Here is a 20,739-nt window from a genome sequence, read left to right on the forward strand (position 1 = left end):
GACCATGCCACTACAATTTAAAAAGTTTGTCGTTAGATCAAAATGAAATATTTATTTTAATTCAAAATTGAAGAACTAAAAGGATTTATCATAATTATGAAAGGAAATAATTCAACAAAATCGGATTATTTCCCAAAAGATTATATATTTTTTAAATTTTTTCCGGGGAAAATAGAAAACTGTATCAGAGACATATATATATAAAGGGTCCCATCAAGGATTTTATAGAAATCCTTGGTCTCATGAAATGGATCTCACCTGGGAACAGTATATCTATATGTTCCTGATCTCACACAGACATGCATAATTGAAATTTATACATTGATTGATTCTATGATTTCTTGAGAAATCAGGAGCGAAATATAACAAATATTTAGTTTTGATATTAAATTAAATTTACTTTTCCTCGCTATAATTCATTTGACATAACATTGAGGGATTTAAGGGTTTGTCCGTACAACGTTAGTATTTCACATGACTTATTTTCGCGCTTCGCCTTGAAGCTCATTATTCAGACTGTTTCAGTCAAGATGGTGAAAATAACATGCAAGGCACTTTTTTTCGATCATCGTGAAGTGCACTCTCCCCCTCTTCAAGAATTGTATATTTATAAATCCTCGTCCTTTTTAAAATTACCACACTCTTTGTGATTACCGTTATGCTATTATGCTAACAGTAATTAACCCGGGACTTGATTTACATGTAATATCAGGGGCGATTCTAGCCAGGATAAAGGGGGTCTTAATACATAGGCAGATCCAGGGGGGGGGGCCTGGGCCCCCCTTTGGTGGGAAAAATTTGGTTTATTATATAGTGAATCACTGAAGCATGACTGGAGCGGGCCCCCCTTAGATCAGTCAGCGCCCCCCCCCCCCCCCCCTTTACAAAAAGTTCTGGATCCGCCACTGAAATATATGTCTCCATTAAATCAGAAACCGGATCCCATCCCCCTTCGATCCGCCACTGATTGTGAATATAAATATAATTGTTACTTAAAAGTCATAGACATAGACTAGTACTAGCTCCGAGCACCTGTTTTGGGATATATACAGCTAATTAACCGTAAATAACTGCGAGATAATGAATAACAAGTTGATAATTGTCTATTCTCTGCTAATTAATGTACCTGCAATTCACCCTGATTCACTTGTGAGACCACCGACACTAATAATATTACCTCAAAGTTAGAGGTTCTCCGTTACTGGGAACTTCATATCGGATCCGATCAATTTATTGGTTCCATTCCCCCTAGTATAATGATCCATTTGCAGTGACGATGACAATCAAAGGTATACTCATTACTGTTATTTTTGCATGATAACATACATGTTATGTCAACTCACTCCTCCTTCCTACGGCGTCAGAGAGAGAAAAAAAAGCCTTGCAATGCGTCATAATTATTTGGACTACTTCCATATGACTTTAAAAAAAACCAAACAATAGTTTATTTCACTGATTGAGATTGGACTGACGAGACATTTCAGCCTGTGAAATCTTAATTGTTAGTCCAAGTACACAGTTATCATCCATTGATTTTCATTTTTTACAAAAAGATTTCCTAGTGTGGACCATGTATTACTTTAAAATTTATTTATTTATATTTTTTATGCATAAACAGTAAGTACAATGAAGTAGGGGGATGAAATTATTTTATTTTAGTTTGAGAATCACTCATACTTCTTGTATGATGTCACCTTAGCCTACAAATTACCAAAAAGAAACACTTTTTTATTTCCTCTAGCTTATGTGTATGCCTTTTCATATACATGTAAAAATGTGTTACTGCCTATATATTGACCTTAAATGTTATTCAGTCTTCCATGGCCTAATGGGACCTTGTTCTACTCATGTGGTATGCTATAGGCAGATAAGTAACTTTCTTTCCTTTTGAAATACAAATAATTTTTTAAATATATATATACATGAAGAATTTTTGTATTAGCCGCTTCCCCCCCCCCCCCCCCCCCCCCCTTAATTTTGAAATCTCTAATTTTAGGCATAGGCTCAAATAAATTCGTCTTTTGAAGAATTGAAATAAATCTGAGACAGCAAATGAGTATTGAGCTGCTTTACATTAAAATACATTATGTACATACATGTGATATACACAATTATATATAAATAGTTATAAAGACATTTAAAAAGCAATTTTTTGCAATATTTAAATTATGTAGGCCCAAATTTTGATAGTTAAACTTTAAACGGCAAAAAATTAACACCCAAAGTTCAAACTTATAGTCTTTAATGTATATATGCTATTGCCATGAAACTAGGTAAACTGTCTTAAAATTCTCTAATCTTAGTTCATGCCAAGTTTGATTAAAATTAGTATTTCTACTCTATAAGGTCTCTAGTGTGGATATAGTGTATAACTTGCAAATTATTTTCATACTCCTTCCAAATTTATTGCGGATGAATAACATTTTTACCAGATATTCAGAATCCTCTGGTTTTATCCATGCAGTGCCATTAAAAAATTTTGCCCGCAAACCCCTACTTTTCTTTTCATATTTTTATTACATAGTTTAAAAAGCCATATTTGAAAATCTTATAAAATCCTTGTTATTTTTCCATAGCTTTTGAAAGAAAAAGGTGCCAGTGTTAAATGTATGAAAAATCTAGAGAGAATCACTTCCCGCCAAATTTTTAATGGCTTATATCTTAAAAACAAGCACACGGACCCTTCATTTTTTCTGTTTTTTTAGTTCCTTTATTCATATTCTTTTAAAAAGCTTGTTATTTTGAAACGGAGTAGCGAACATCCTTAAGGCCAAACAAAAATATATGTCTGTTTACGGTTACCCGACCGACCGTCCTTTTGAGCGCCGACCCTAAGTCATTTTATTTCCGTCGTAAAAGCAAAAATTAACTGAACTCGTGTCAAAAATGAAGTTTGTGTTGCCAATAATATAAATCAATTGCCTGATACATCCCAATGTTCACAATCGTGAATATGACAGCTGTTATAAGGAAATTCGTGACTCATGTGATGAAATAAACACTTTGCCGCCATTTTTTCCCCAACCAATAACCATGGGAAATAATCCAATCATTAAAATAACGGGTAAAATTGGCCAAGGATCAACTCAGACCACGACAAGACGAAACGGCATGACTCAAAATCATGTGAGCAAAAAATAAAATGAAAAAATAAAATAAAATGGAAATACCGACCTACCTAGCCTTTTTTTTTAAAGTTTGTAACCTTAAACAGACATATATTTTTTGGGGCCTAAGGGACCGGTCAAAATTTCTTGATGCATGGGACCGGTGCAAACTGTAATGGGACAAGCACTTTTTGCAGTGTTTACAGGAATGGGACTCAATGTTTTTTCATTATTGGCAAGCATGGGACATGAACTTTTTGAAACAATGTCTGTATATGAAAAAAAAATTATTTGATAAATCTATAACAAACAAAAATAACATCATGAACATCTAACAATGTGAATTTAACAGTTACAACATACCAAATTCATTTTCAAGATTTAGGGACCGGTCAATATTTATTGGGGGGTTGGGACCGGTGCAAAACGCAGTAGGACACACATTTTTTTAACTTAATTTTTGATAGGACTTCTACTTTTTTAGTTTTCAGCACTGATAGGACAGCAATATTGTTATGGCATATGTATGAATGTAGAAAATAAGTAAATTACAACAAAATAAACAAGATTAATTGAGGAACAAACAAGTAACATATGGTGTAAATCAGCCCATCTAACTAAATTAAATATAGATCTATAAAAATTCCAGTTTTTTTTGGTAGTTTGGTTCATTGCTGTGAAATTAAAGAATTAAATTAATAGGTAAAACAAAATTGATGAAATTCAGATAGTCATCTTTAATTATTTTTATAACTTTTTCAAATCAACTTGGATTTTCATCAAACTATACAGCTATCTTAGTTATATATTGATCTTACTGAATCCCTGGTCGTTATGTAGTTTGGTGTATTGCTGTCAAATTTAAGGATTAAATTAATCTAGGTAAAAAAAGATAGAATTTGCATTTTGGACTAAATTCAGATAGTACACTTTAATGTTTTTTATAACTTTTTCAAATCAATTTAGATTTTCATCAAACTTTACAGCTATCTCAGTTATATGCTGATCTTACTGAATCCCAGGTCGTTATGTAGTTTGGGGTATTGCTGTCAAATTTAAGAATTAAATTAATCTAGGTAAAAAAAATCTAGAATTTGCAGCTTGGACTCAATTCAGATAGTACACTTTAATTTGTTTTATAACTTTTTCAAATCAACTTGGATTTTCATCAAACTATACAGCTTTTTCAGTTATATATTGATCTTACTGAATCCTAGGTCGTTATGTAGTTTGTTTTATTGCTGTCAAATTTATGGATTAAATTAATCTAGGTAAAAAAAGATAGAATTTGCATTTTGGACTAAATTCAGATAGTACACTTTAATGTTTTTTATAACTTTTTCAAATCAACTTGGATTTTCATCAAACCATACACCTATCTCAGTTATATACTGATCTTACTGAATCCCAGGTCGTTATGTAGTTTGGGGTATTACTGTCAAATTTAAGGATTAAATTAATCTGGTTCAAAAAAGCTAGAATTTGCAGTTCAGACTAAATTTGGATAGTTAACTTTGAATTATTTTATAACTATTTCAAAGCAACTTGAATTTTCATCCAAATCTACAGCTATCTTCATTATATTTTTATCTTACAAAAAAACAGGTTATTTGGTAATTTGGTTTATTGCTGTCAAATTTAAATATTTAAATTATAGGTTTCTATCTGAATTTTGTCAAAACTGAAAATTTTAGCCTTTTTTTACCTATTAACTAAGTCCTTAAATTTGACACAATACACCAAAACACAAAACAACCTGGTATTTTGTAAGATAAATATATAATAAAGATAGCTGAAAAGTTTGATGAAAATCCAAGCTGATTTGAAAAAGTTATAAAATTTTAAAAATGACACCTTTGTTTTGTTAAAACAAGAATTTAATATAATCATGATAATAGAACTTTCATAACAATCCTTGATAACCTTTTAAAAAAGGAAATGTGTTCCAAAGTTACAGTAAAAATTTATTATAATCAAATTTAAATAAATTTTTGTCAGATTTAAAGACATGGCATACAAGAGGCACTTTAATAAGGTTTAATTACATCAGTACATGTGTGTTTTACAGGTAAAAAGAAAGCCCTACTTTTCTTAAACTCGTGTATTACTTATCGAATGTAGGACAGAAAGTCACAGGACAAAAAGTCACAGACAAAAAGCCACAGGACAAAAAGTCACAATTCAGTTTTGAGATTATTTTTCTTTAACAAGAAAACACTAATTTAAAAAAAAAGATTTTTGTACTTTTCTTGAACTTTAGTATATAAAGCAACTTTGTAAACAAAATTTATATAAAAAAAAGTATTTATAATGATCAAATAATTGTTATGAAAACATAATGTCAAAGTGGGTTGGTACTTAAACGGCTTCATGGTGCCAAGAAATATATCTTTTGCATGATTAAAATTTAATAAATCTTTATTTATCAAGTCTAATGAACAATTTCCTCAACTGTAAAATAAATATATGTAATAAAAAGTAAATATTTAAAGATCTTCCTCTAAAATATTCAAACAAGTGTTACAATACATATTATTTGTGACTTTTTGTCCTATCAAATTTGTGACTTTTTGTCCTATCAAATTTGTGACTTTTTGTCCTGTGACTTTCTGTCCGTTTACCTACTTATCTAGTGAATTCAAAAGGCCTTGCGATTTAAGTTTAACAGGATGTTGCAATTTTGAATGAATGTTATTTAGAATTTGTGTTGGCAATAAAATATGCTTATGTATTGTTTTGTTTACTTTATAACAGCAATAAAGATACAGTTCACACATAGTAGCATTATTTTTTAACTATCCAAATACATTGTAGCATGAAATGTAGCCACAACTTTGATCATGTTTTTTGTGCTTTAACATGGGACACACACTTTTTTACTAGGTAAAGTGCATGGGACAAGCATATTTTTATTCTGCCAGTAACCATGGGATCAAGAGAATTATTTCAGACAATTTTCTTTTTGCACCGGTCCCATGCATCAAGAAATTTTGACCGGTCCCTAAGTAGTGATTTGGTAAAGTTTGAAAAGGTCAAATATTAGTATGTCTGTGAAGTTGTCAAACTAAATTAAAGACCCTTTAAACATAAAATTGTCTATATTTTGAGTTATAGCTTATAGATTTTTCTATTATGTTAATATGTCCTGTCCCAAAAGTAGTACACTACACTGTTAAAATCTCTTTTGGATAGAGCCAGCGCAATTTTTTAAATTTGCCTTTTTGCTCATTGTTCTGAAGGAACAGTGCGATTTTGCCATCACTTGGCGTCCGTCGTCGTCTGTCGTTGTTTTTCGTCAACCATTGGCGTCCGTCGGGTGTAAACTATTTCATACATCTTCTCCTCTACTGAACCAATTCCTACCAAACTTAAGCTGAACGATCTTTAGGGTATTTACAATAAAGTTTGTGTTTTGTTACATGGTTGTCATGGCTAAATATGAACATAGGGGTAAATGCAGTTTTTGGCTTTTATCTCAAAACCCAAAGCATTTAGAGCAAATCTGACACAGAGTTAATTGTTCATTAGGTATTCAAAGTTCTATCAGCCCTGAAATTTTCTGAAGAATGTAATAACCCATTGTCATGATTGTTGGGTTGCTGTCACTTAATTGGTAATTTCAAGAAATATTTGCAGTTTTTGGTTATTATCTTTAATATTATTAATGATAAAGATAAACTGTAAACAGTAAAAATGTTCAGCAAAGTAAGATCTACAGATAAGTTTCTATAACCAAAATTGTCAATGGACCTCTTAAGGAGTTATTGCACTTTAACGACAATTTTACACAATTTGTTTATCATGTTTTCTAACTTTAAAAAATCTTCTCCTCTGAAACTACTGAACCAATTCCAACCAAACTGAGGCTGAATGATCCTTAGGGTATTTAGAATAAAGCTTGTGTTTTATTTTCTGTTTCATCAATAAACATGGCTGCCATGTCTAAAAATAGAACATAGGGGTAAAATGCAGTTTTTGGATTATATCTCAAACACTAAAGCATTTAGAGCAAATCTTATGTGAGGTAAAATTGTTCATTATGTCAAGTTTTATCAGCCATTAAATTTTCAGATGAATCTAACAATCCATTGTTGGGTTGCTGCCACTAGATTGGTAATTTTAAGGAAACTGCAGTTTTTATTTTGTGGTCAAAATATTGGTATGACGTTGACGTTGGCGGCGTCATCGTCATCCAAAGACACATTGGTTTTCACACTCTAACTTTAGTTGAAGTTAATGGATCTCGATGAAATTTTACCTTAAGGTTCAATACCACAAAAGGAAGGTTGGGATTGATTTTGGGGGTTATGGTACCAACAGTTAAGGAATTAGGGGCCAAAAATAAGCATTTTTGTAACTTCCGGACATAACTTGTGTGTTAGTGTATGGATCTCTCTGACATTGATCCACAAGATTCCATATCACAAAGGGAATGCTGGGATTTATTTTGGGGGTAATTGCCTCAAAATTTTAGGAATTAGGGGCCAGAAAAAAGGGGTAAAAAACAAGCATTTTTCTAGTTTCATGACAATAACTTGTGTGTAAGTGTATGGATCTTTCTGAAATTGTACTACAAGGTTCCATATCACAAAGGGAAAGCTGGAATTGATTTTGGGGGTAATTGCCCAAAATGTTTAGGAATAAGGGGCCAAAAATAAGCATTTTTCTAGTTTCCAGACAATAACTTCAAGTGTATGGAACTCTCTGAAATTGTACTGCAAGGTACCATACCACAAAGGGAAGGCTGGGATTGATTTTGGGGGTAATTGCCTCAAAATTTTAGGAATTAGGGGCAAAAAAGGGGCAAAAAACAAGCATTTTGCTAGTTTTAGGACAATAACTTGTGTGTAAGTGTATTGATCTTTATGAAATTGTACTACAAGGTTCCATATCACAGGGGGAAAGCTGGGATTGAGTTTGGGGGTAATTGCCCTAAACGTTTAGGAATTTGGGGCCAAAAAACAAGCATTTTTCTTGTTTCCAGACAATAACTTTGTGTGCAAGTGTATGGATCTCTCTGAAATTGTAATGCAAGGTACCGTACCACATAGGGAAGGCTGGGATTGAGTTTGGGGGTGATGAATCATAAGGGGGTTCAAAAAATTTGGGGGGATTTTTTTTACTTTTTTTCCTTTTGTTTTCTTTAAAATTTTCCATTTTAAATTGGTTATTTCTGATTTATATATAAAAGCAAATAATAATGATACGGTTTGAATAGGTAAATTAGAAATTTTTAAGTTCTTAGACCACATTCATTTTGTGAGCCTCTTGTTTTAATTGCTTCTGTAAGTAATATATTAATTTCAAATTTTGACGACAGACACATACAGATTATACTGTTAACAATATTTCAGAGTTTAATGTTGTCAAGCACACAAATCATAGAAGAATAGTTAATCACGTCATTGTTGTCCATTGAAAAATTAGTATGAACACGATGAAAAAGTACGGGAATGTTTGTTTGTTAAACTATTGACCGTGGTTATGTCTTTGAAACTGTTGACTGGCAAATAGTCTGTGAAATGAAATAGCACAAATATTTCATTCTTTTTTATATCATGGTATATAGAAAAACACATACTGATGTATAATAATAGTTATAGTGACTGTCATTAAATTATAGTTTTTACCTTTTTTAAGTTTAGGGCAAGAAATATAGAAGATAAAGAAAAATATAAACAATTACAACTGTACAGTAGAAATGATCGGCAAAACAAGATAAACAGAAGACAACAAGGCCTAAATGGTAAGACCACTTCTATATAATAAAAGTGATTGCCCTTGAATGATGACTATTATAAAAATAAGAAGATGTGGTATGGTAAATGAGTTATCTATCCACCAGAGTTCAATGAAGTGGATGCAAGCAATTAAAGACCAATGACGGCCTTCGATAATGAGAAAACCCATACCTTATAAGTCGGCCAATAAAGACCCCAACATGAAAAGATTTAAACAATCCAAATTAGTTCAAAGCCAATAACAAGTAATAAAAAAATCATGTCTGTGAGCACTCCACCTAACCATAATCTAGGACAGTGGTTCAAATAGCACAACATATGAACAAACTGTTAAAACTGTTGCAAGTGGCTCGATCAACTCATTATCACTGCAAGGCACTAAAACGACTGATATTAAGTCGTGGACACAAAGCACTGAAATAACAGAACTCATAATCATGATTAGTAGGAATATCAAATTTAAGTTTCCCAAAATGTTCATATTAAACATGATAAAATAAGCTTATTTCATATTGCTGTTTTTTCTCAATTTATATTTTGTGTATTTATAGGTGCAGAGACTTCTTGGTTTTCATGATCATCAACAGATCAATACAGAAGAGGAAACTTAAGGTTAATACTTTTCTACATTGTGTGCTAATTGGATTAATGTGAAATGAAATGTGTGCTTACCTGGAAAAAGAAAATAGGAAATTTCTACAAAATGGCTGTAAACAAAATGGAGTACAATCATAGATGCACAAGAACACAATTGTGTAATTGCAACAACCTACACTGAAGGATTAGGGAGAAATGTAGAAAAAATAGTATTTTTTTGTCGAAATAAACACCTGCTTTATCCATTCATGTACATAGCTCTGTCATATCAACTATATAGAGGAAGATGTTTGAAGAACAAATTGCAAAAATGTATTCTCAACCAATTGAAGGAAGATGTCTGGTGGATGGAATTATTTATGCACTGAACTGTTTTGTAGGGGATTGAATAATTGTACGCAGCAGAAAAGTTAAATTAACATGAAAAGTGGTTATTTTATTTGATCCGCAAATATGAGCACAATATTAATAACATCACAAATAGTATGATATTCATAGCGTTTTGCTTATTATTGTATTGTCTCAAACAGCTAGCCTATTGTTTTTGTATGTGATGTTACTCATCACTGAACATTTTATTAAAGTTTTAATTATCTTTTGTATCAACTATTCAGTCTCAGGAAAAATTATATTCATACTGTTTTTACTGTTATGAAATTTTCATAGAGGAAAATTGAATAAGAGAAATTTCCATAGAGGAAATTTGGAGAACAATGTTTTCCTTAGAGGAAATTTGTGGTCTTGAATTTTCCCTCAAGGAAAAGTGTTTGTCAAAAATTTCCTCACAGGAAATTGCTGTTGACAAAATTTCCTCAGAGGAAAAAGTATTTCCTCAAAGGAAAATTTGAAGCCGCAAATTTCCTCACAGGAAAAAGTATTTCCTCAGAGGAAAATTTGAAGCCTCAAATTTCCTCAGAGGAAATAGAATTTCCTCAAAGGAAAATTTGAAGCCGCAAATTTCCTCACAGGAAATAGAATTTCCTCAAAGGAAATATTAATGCAGCAAATTCCCTAAGGGAAATCTTTTTCCCTTGAGGAAAATACAATTTCCCTTAAGGAAAAATCTTTTTCCTTCAGGGAAATTTGATTTCCCTTGAGGAAAACTACTTTTCCTCTGAGGAAATTGTTGAAAAAAGGGGCATAACTTTTTCAACAGTGGTGCTAGAGCCAAAATTTTTTAGGACAAATATCAGGGAACCAATACCAACCAAGTTATCAACTTCATTTTGACTTAACTCCAAAAATTAAGGTGACAACTTTTGCACTCAGCGGAAGTGCAAACTTGTCCCGGAGACTGTTTAACACTACAGAGAAGGCAATTAAGCAATCCAATACACAAATAATGCACGATTCAATTATGAAAAAACTATATTTTTTCATGATTGTTATTCATAACACTAAATTTTCATTTTGTTTTCAAAATAATTAAAATACATAAGAGTTTATATGCCTAAAATAACATAGTTACTCGCGGATTTGACAAATATTTTGGATATTTTACTTACCGGAAATCATATTTTAGCGACTTATTACGAAGCAACGGCTGGAGACTTAAGGAGATTTAGAATGTTCGAATAGTGTTCTTTGATTGACATAAATTTGAATGATTTTCACGTGCTGACATTTGTAAAATTTACAAAAATCTGTGCCTCGTGATTTCGCAGAGATCGAATAAAATTTTCCGCCATTACAGTGTATTTCTTTATTGATAGAATTTACTTTAAAGATAAAAAAACATAAAGAAAATATTTCATATAAAGTGATCTTCTATCATTGATTAATCTTTTTATTTCAAAACTTTCTTTATTTTCTGCGAGTGCAAGAGAGTATATTTGATATTAAAAACATGAACAAATCGATCTTTTCCAGATTCAAAATTGTCGAGGGACGCTAAAATGTACCACGTGACCTACAAAAATTTGCACACAGCACCTAAGGCTGTCGCCCCTCCTCTGAGTGTGTTCATTGTAAACTTAAACCATAATGCGTATAAATGTCTCTATTATAACAGTCACAAACCACTTCTAGAATTAAAAATCAGCGATTTACCATTCATGCAATAATATTTTGTCGAAAGTGATCGAGATGCCCTTATCAGGTAATTCAAATTCTCGGACACTTAATTTTTTTCCAGAACACGTTATAGTTAATATCAGAGCCATATACTACATGCATTATATCTGGGACTATAATACTAAGTATAATAGTCCCAGATTATATTATCTGTTAATATGCATCCTTCTTTTAAAGTCTTGTTTTTCTTAAACACTTTAGGACCGTATATCGGGGGCACTGCCGAAAATAATCTTTCAAAAAGCAAAATTAAGTTTCAACCTTTAAAACTTGTATGTCAGATCATAATTTGACCACATGACAAGAAATTCTACAATAAACATTGGTCACGCACGACAGATTCCGATGTAAGACACGTGCCGTTACAATAGTCAGTTTACACGTATCAGCGCACACAGGTTTGTCGAATAGGCCAGTTGATTGGAGGAAAGTTACCGAAAACCACCCACGCCTACCTTAAACTAATACCCAATCAAACGCCTTTGACAGAAACATAAATAATACATGGATAAGATCACAGAGATTTGGTTGCGTATTCAATATTTATAAAAGTTTAGACTCTTAATTCAAACTTAGAAGTATAGAATATGCCCGTTGTGCAGTTTCGCAATTTTACAATAAATTTTATACATAATTTCACCTACCTAGTGAGGAAAAAATACAAATTGAAAAAAATTTGCAAATTAAAACTATTTCGAATGTTCTCTATGTGTTATAGTAGTCTCAGTCTATTCGTACGTATCCAATCGGAAAATAATTCATTTTAGTCTTTGATCTAGATGCAAAAGACGACAATGCTCCTTACAGTTAAAACAGTTCACTCCAAATGTCATAGCGTATGCAGAGCTTGACAGATACCCATTACTGTCCTATGTAAAGTTGCGAATGATACATTTCTAGAGTATACTTCTTAATGGAAAAGAAAGTAAAATTTGTGTTGAATTATACAAACTTGTGTTTTTATATTATGCTAATAACGGAATAGAAACTAAGTGGATATCATATATGAAAAATATTTTTGATAATTACGGTATGATCTGCGGTATGATTATGTCCAATATTATAATGCACAGTTTGTGATAAGTGGGTGTCAAAATTTATTAAACAAAAACCCAAAGACCAGTTTCAACAAGAATGCTTTGCTTTTATTGCAGAATCGCATAAAACTTAATGTTATCGTATTTTTAAAAAGAATTAACAATTTGAAAAAAATAACTTTTCATTTTTACCTTACTAAATTCATTTATATATTATGCAAATATAGATGTGGTAGTCACCACTTGCCGATTGAGTCTGGAAGGTGGCAGGATTTACAGAGAGAAAACATAATCTGCCGTCTCTGTGACACAAACAACATTGGTGACGAGTACCATTACATTATGAATTGTAGAACATTTAAACTATAGAAAGAAGGAAATTTTTACGGAACTACTGTAAGTCAAACCCTAATATCTTTAAAGTTGATCAACAGTTAAACTCATCAAATATTGTAATATTAGAAGAACTATGTAAAAGTTATAAATGTGAAAGTTAGTCCTCCAAGTTAATTTAATTGTATCGTTAACACATGCATGTAATAATTTTACCTTATAGTTATGTTTATGTATGTTCTCGATAACTAGTAATTGAAGTTTTATGAGAAATAAAGTATTCGTATTCCTTTAAACCATAAATTACACGAATACAGCCTACCGGTAAAGTACAAGTGAATATATCATAAAGTATATATTAAATCCTCATCCGTATGAAATGCAAAACTCTGGATTCTCTTTGATATTTACCTGAGAGATCATAAAAGACAAATCTAACAAGACTTTCAAAGGTGTTTGCCAAAAATGAATTGAAATAAAAGATTTGTGTGTAGACGAGTAACAATATTGCATTAGCATGATTAAGAAATTTGACCAAATAAATGAAATAAACTTTAAAAAAGTAAGTGCACATCTTTCTAGTGGAGAAAACCACGCATATCGAGTTACGTCGACGAAAAAGAATAAGTACATTAATAATAATTATGAAGTCAATTTCATGAAATTATAGGATTATAATTAGAAAACAATCTTAAACACGATTCGTGATTTCCCATGTATATAGATTAAAACAGATTTATAATTTTTATTCTTAAATTAAATTCTGAAATACAAAGGCATGGCTCTGATACTTGACAGTTCGGCGAACACTATTACATAAAATGCATGATGCTATTGATCGAAAACAAAGGTGAGAGATTCATATTGTAAAATCAGCCGCTGGACGGTAGAATTTCTATCAATCATTCAACGGTAATAAAAGACTTTTGAGTGTAGAAGTATGACAGAAATACTTTTAATATATTGAAATTACATATTTTTTATCAAATGTTAAACTGTTCCAGTCATGGTTACTAGTAACTATCAGTCCATTGCGATATTTCATAGCTCTTTGACAAATTCAGAAAAAAAAAAAAAATAAAAAATAATGTTCCCATGGGAAAAATATATCTTCCCATGGGAAGAATTTTAGTTCCCATGGAAAGAATAAATGTTCCCAACGGAAAAAGGTGTTCCCATGGGAAGAAAAATTAGTTCCCTTGGGAACAAAAATTCCCTTGGGAAATTCAGAATTTCCCATGGGAAGAAACTATCTACTAATGTTCCCATGGGAAATTGTAGTTCCGATGGGAACTTTAAAATTCCCATGCGAAAAGTACTTTTTCCGATGGGAACTTTAACTTTTCCCATGGGAACTTCGAATATTCCCATGGGATTTTTTAAATTTCCCATGGGAAATGTACTTTTAATCAGCTGTGGTGACAACAGTGACAACGGTGACATGTTGGGACATATGGGGAAATTTAATTTTTTTGATTATCTATCACTTGGGCAAAAAATATTTTTGATATCTTGTAAACCGACAAAGTCAGATTTGCCAATTCTAGAATGGCAAATTTGTCCCGCACAGTGTTTTAAGTAAACAATTAATGACATCAAAAGCACTTTTTTTTGTCAGGGAAGGGCTACTTTTGATTAGAGCGGGGGCATTGGCGATCTGACACCACAACTACTTCGGGTTTGATGTGCTCGGGATGTATAAACACACACCAACGTCGGGATGGATGTAAAGGATATATTATTGCACAGCTGCGTTCTATTAGAAAGTCGGCTACGAGATACAAAGTATAAAACGTTGCACAAATAAGAGGTTTGGTGGACTGTAAAACCTAGTCTACCACTTTCATTTGCAAGTCTTGCACCAAGTGGAGACTATGAAAAACAAAAGCCATTGTTCTATTAGTGATAATTTGAAACAATTATTTCCATGAATTAAATGCTAAATATGTATGTATTGCTAATTATATAAGAACCTTGAACCTCTACTCTAGCGGACATAAGCTCAATAGGTGTAACGAAAAGCAGGTCCTGACAACAGTTGGAATTTCGGAATGACGGAATTTCATAACCTCAATCAGAACAATTTAGAAAGAAATTAAACAGGAGTTTTCTATACCCAACCTGCTCTTTCAGTAGATTCTACGAAGATCAATCACACTAAATTTCCCCATCTACAGTTACGGTCAGTTGAAACTGAATCAGCCATATTTCTTTTTATTGCTTTAGGCTCGTAATTAAGTCAAGTTTCGGCCAACTAGAAACAAATTTTAACCGTATAAATTTGATTCAATTAATTTCAATGATCATGGTTGTTTTCCATACAAGCAGTGTTATCAGCAGGAGGAGAATTTAAAACAAAGTTCACTACGGCTCTTGCTATATTGCTCGTAAAGATAAGTAAATCAAGCCTAGTAAGGATGAAAAGATTTTGTACGACAACCATATTTTCCTAGCATGTAAATAAAACATAGTACCTGTCAGCCTCTGCAGATCTGTCAGTAAACATCCATCTTAGCAGATCAGGAATATTTTTCCCGCGTTGTGCTGTGCACATTCTAGGTTTCTTGTATGTCTGTTCAATTGGTGTTTCTGAGTAACGGTTGTATTGAGAGTTCATCCTAGATTGGAAATTAGTAATTTGAGAATGTCCAAATCTGAAAGCAGCTGCTTCAAAACTATTTTTGACTGTTGCATCCACCATTTTGTTGTAAACAGTATCAAAACCGGTCTCCGCAGAAAAAAGTTCGTATCTGATCATGTTCCTGTTACCAATTACCAATGGTAAATATTCGTTATATGTAGTATGTTGTAAAATAGCGGTGACAATTTTTCTTGTCTCTTCAAATAATTGATCTGAAGACCATAATATGAAATTTACTTGCGCAAGCCTTTCAGCAATTTTGTTGTGATATCTAACTAAAAGGTTGTGTAAAGCGCACAGATTAGGGATAACATTAACTCGCCTGTCGCCTACAATTCAATTGATAAATCATTATGTGAAATTGTAAATGCAGGTGTCAAATTCAATATAATAACATAAAAACTTACACAAGTAAGAAAATAACCAATACATGTGAAAAAGACCTTCCAACACATTCCTATTGCAATTGTGTATTTAATTGTGTTCGTCCCTCACCTCCCCTCTCCACATACACACAAATTAGGAGAGTATCGCAATTCCTGTTAAGTCAATTTTGGCTTCATAGCTCTTCACACATACCATGTTGGCTTTCTAAACATTTGCCTATGAGCGTATTTGATATAGAGGTGTAGGTGTTCTTCGCCAAGCCGATTCAACTTTTCGTTTGTAGTTTATAACCCCCAGAGTTCTCGAAATAGATTTTTAGCCAACAAGTCTGGTGGTACCAATGAAAAATTTGGTGGTCTGATATTTGCAGTAAAATGGTTGTTATCAATTATTTCCATTTAAATTAGGTAAGGTCAGTGAACACAATAAATATGTGGTCCATGTCAAATTACCAGAAAGCCTTAAAAAAGAATAAAACGACCACAAACGTTTAGTAGGACATCAGGACCACCCCAACACACTAACTTGGTAGACCTACCTGGTTTTTAGTGGTCAGAACCAACAGGGCCACCAGTTATCGAGAATACTGAACCCCTTTACCTTTGCTTTGCATTAAAAAGTATCGCCGTGAGACGTTTTCTTAAAGTTCATCTCAAATACACTTGCAGTAAGATATTTTATTATTTCTAATGTTTGAGTCTTCAGTTAACATTCATTTATTACACACAAAACATCGTCATAATCTTTTTGAAATATTTGTATAAAAAAAACAAGGTGAGGACCTATCTTTAGTTTTCCATACTTTTGATGTAGATTTATGGATATTATGGATTGATTTCAGAACCGAAATCCAATCATCAAATCATTCGATGTAGCAATTATAGGAGTTTCCTGTAATTTAACTGAGATCACCCCCAGTTTTTGGTGGGGTTCGTGTTGCTTAGTCTTTGGTTTTCTATGTTGTGTCATCTGTACTATTATTTGTCTGTTTGTCTTTTTATGTTTGGCCATGTCGTTGTCAGTTTGTTTTCGATCTATGAGTGTGACTGTCCTTCTGGTATCTTTCGTCCCTCTTTTAATGAGAATAACACTTTAGATTTTTTTTTGGCGTCTGAATCGCTTTCTGGATTAAACCAATCTTATTATTAAACAGATCATGTGTCCAAGCGTTGCTTACAAGATGGGACTATACTTCACCAGGAATTATCAAAGCTAAATACTAGAAAGCCAGGGATGTAATAACGGTAGGGGCTATATGTCAAAAAGGGACCTAAATATAATAGTAAAATTCATCTAAGGTCTATTTTGCCTGAGGGAGTTGGAACCTTAGTTTGTTAAAAATTCCTATATTTACCAACGGAGAATTTTAGAAATGTATGTAATGAATCATGTCAGTACTGAAGCACTAATTACTGGGCTGATGAAACCCGGGGGACTGAAAGACCTCTGTAGGGAATTTATCAACGGGAAATTTAAGAAATGTATGTTATAAATCATGTGAGGACCGACGCACGGACTACCGAGCTGATGAAACCCTCGGGACTGATAGTCTACCTACTGTAGTCAGTAGTTGCAAGCAGTATGTTTTAATTTTATTACTTATTGACAACTAAGGCATTACAAAATGGAAATATGACTCAAACGTAAAATATTCTAACCTGCTTTTTGACAGTATTCATAGTAATCTCCCTTGGAAAGCTTCAAGCAAGGCGTGTCAGGTCCTTTTGGTAAAGACCTACAACCCTCTGTTTCAATGGTGGGTTTTCCCATAAAATTTGAGACTTTCTTTGAAAATGTACACTCTCTTGTTGCTAACAGTCCTGTAAGACACACAATTGCTTAAGGTCTCCGATGATACGAAGATGATATTTAATAGAAAAACAAAGGATATGGGGTATCCATCCATGACACATAATCAGTACATGCACAGCAAAAAAAAAAAAAAAAAAAACACGCAATAAGCAAAGGAACAGCGCTTTTATTGCTGTTCTTCATCTCAAAGTCACAGTGAGGCCTTCAACACGAGGGGAAAAAAAAAAACAATTCTCACCTCACTGCAAGTTAAAGTCTATTTTAGCAGACATTTCAAATGTAAATGGGTCTGGATGAGGTTTACAGAATAGAGAATAATGGGCAAACAAATGCAGAATAAAGGGCAAACAAGTGCAAAATAAATAGCTTAAAAAAATAATTATTAGAGAAAATAGGCAAAACAATAAAGTAAGAGAATGATAGGGAGATAGGATATAAAGAACAGAGAGTAATTCCAAATTAATAAAGAATAGAAAAAATTGTCTAAAAATTTAAAGAAAAAAGAAATGAAGAACACTTCATCCAGACCCTCAAATATAAGTTCCAATCACCATTGTATAAGGGCTAAATAGGAACACGATACATAGGCAATCATATTTATATCAGTGGGTATAATAGAAATTCGAAGTGTCGTCAAACTCAAAGTCAATGCCCGGCATATATATAAATTACTCACATGGTACATGTACAACTTATCATTATAAAGTTTAAGACCAAACATCAAATTATTAATCATTACGCAAAGCGGAATAATTACAACGAAAGTAACACACGGATGGATAAGCTAAAGCGAATGCTTTAGTCTACCCACTCCATGAGTGGGGATATATGATTACATCGAACTTCACGAAAAAAAACCCGCTATTAAGTTTGTTTTTATATACTAGTAGTTACAATTTCTATTTACCTTTATAACCCATCTTCAAATCTTTCATCTGTTCTTCACTAGAGCCATATATAGCAGAACCATCCAAAAATGATGTTATTTCATTTATTTGTTCTCGTATACCTATTAATAGTGATAACTACATTAATGATACAATGAATATTATAATAATATGTTAAAATTGCTATGTGGAGGAATAAAAAAACTTACACGTCTTGAATAGACCCTCGCACATTGACCAATGAGGACCGATTATCAGGTTTGCTACTAACTGATACTTCAGCTGAGAGTTACAATAACAAACAAATTGGTCAAGTGAGCGCAGCATCATTTTTTCACACCAATGACAGAGCCATAGAATAATAATGAGATTTCCTAAACCGAATCCATTGGATTAGTACTGATAAATGCTTAAGTCATGGAAATCATGATTTATTTATTGGTTGTTATTGGTTTTTTTCTAGTTACTGCGAGGACCCTTAGATTGGAACTTTGTATCTTGTACGTTTATGTGAGTTGCCTTTTGTGCTTCGTGCCAACCTGATAAGCCAACCCAAATCCAACTGATTTTTGCAGTTTATTTTTATATCAGGTAAGAGGAGGATTGAGCACTTACAAACCTATTTAATTGTTTCGCATTTGTCATTTTGTTCATTGTTGAAGGCCGTATGATGACCTATAGTTGTTTACTTGTACGTCATTTTGTCTATGGTAGACAGTTGTCTCATTGGCAATAATACCACAACTTCTTATTTTTATATTAACACCGCTTGTCTAAAGTAAGGAGTCTGAATTTCAGGATTGTCTTTGGTTGCGGTCTGTCGTTTATTGTTTTTGTCATAAATCAGGCCATTGGTTTTTCGTTTGTATTGTTCTCATTTGATCACGTCGGGACTCTTTTATAGCTGTCTATATGATATTAGTTTTGTTCATGGTTCAATTCGGTACGGTGACATATAGTTGTTTAAATCCACTGCATTTGAGCTGTGTTTGGTAGTTGCTTCATTGGCAATCATTTCCCATCGCCTTATACTAATGTAATGTGTACTGAGTTTCAGGTTGATGTGGAAAACTACCTCAACCAAAAACTTAAACCTGAGAATGTACCAATTTCCTTATACCACATTTCCATGCCCAGTGAACCGTGTAATCGGGGTCACAATCGTAATTTGGCATATAATTTTTAAAAAAATCACATCATCATAAACTTGTGTACTAAGATTCTAGTTGATGTGACCATACTTTCATGGTAAACTACCTTAACTAAAAAGTAAAACAACCAAAATACCGAACTCCCAGAAAACTTCAAAACGGAAAGTTCCTTAACAATTGGCAAAATCTAAAGCTCAAACACATCAAACGAATGAATAACAACTGTCATATTCCTGACTTGGTACAGGCATTTTCTTATGTAGAAAATGGTGGATTAAACCTGGTTTTAAAGCTAGCTAAACCTCTCACTTGTATGACAGTCTCATAAAATTCCATTATATTTACAACAATATGTGAACAAAACAAACAGACATAATAGGTAAAAATGTAAAAAATAGGGGTACAGCAGTCAACATTGTGTTATAATCTCAATAATTATAAAAACAAACAAATATGTCAACAAGGAAAAACAAAATGGCATATAGACAAAGCACATACGCAACATTGAAACACAAGAATACAAAGAATGACAACAGCACAACAACACAATGGCGGGATGTACAAGTACCGAGCCACGTCTAAAGGATATTACCAAAAATAGACCAAACAGTAAACGTTAATAATTTACAAAGACAAATAAAAGAACACTATAACAGGTAATTAAGATGATAAACAACGTCAGTACCTAGAATCTACACATCAAGACCATCATTATTTGTGAAGTTGATACGGAATATTTATCAACAAGGTATTGGTATCTTCCTATGAACTTTTTAGAAAAAGGAAGAGACGTTCTTTGACATAACCCTGGTTCATCAATTTTATGCTCAGACACTGGTGACGTTTTACAAAGACTGAGTAGCAGCTGCAAGCTCTTGAATACCGAATGAGTTGTGAAATGTATATCCCATATGCAGGTGAAGTCGGTTGTTTTCTGCTCTTTGGTCGGGTTGTTGTCTCTTTGACACATTCC

At 32.7% G+C, this 20,739-nt stretch overlaps 1 protein-coding gene and 1 long non-coding RNA gene across 3 annotated transcripts in view; one reads left to right on the forward strand and one right to left on the reverse strand.

Annotated features, from left to right (window-relative positions):
• The window catches only part of LOC127718358 (myeloperoxidase-like), a 57,299-nt gene that overhangs the window by 23,627 nt on the left and 12,933 nt on the right, over positions 1-20,739 (reverse strand). For both annotated transcript variants that reach the window (XM_052224352.1, XM_052224351.1), the window contains exons 8-10: positions 18,636-18,737; positions 17,575-17,736; positions 15,363-15,858 (exon numbers count right to left, since the gene is read on the reverse strand). In XM_052224352.1, the coding sequence (XP_052080312.1) occupies positions 15,363-15,858; positions 17,575-17,736; positions 18,636-18,737 (760 nt within the window). The remainder of the gene's footprint in view (positions 1-15,362; positions 15,859-17,574; positions 17,737-18,635; positions 18,738-20,739) is intronic.
• LOC127718359 (uncharacterized) lies at positions 1,164-9,991 on the forward strand. The gene is made up of 3 exons (XR_007989773.1): positions 1,164-1,289; positions 8,748-8,853; positions 9,400-9,991. It is a non-coding gene; the product is annotated as an uncharacterized LOC127718359 (long non-coding RNA).

Source organism: Mytilus californianus, unplaced genomic scaffold (assembly GCF_021869535.1).
Source record: "Mytilus californianus isolate M0D057914Y unplaced genomic scaffold, xbMytCali1.0.p SCAF_10, whole genome shotgun sequence".
Taxonomy (NCBI): Eukaryota; Metazoa; Mollusca; class Bivalvia; order Mytilida; family Mytilidae; genus Mytilus; species Mytilus californianus.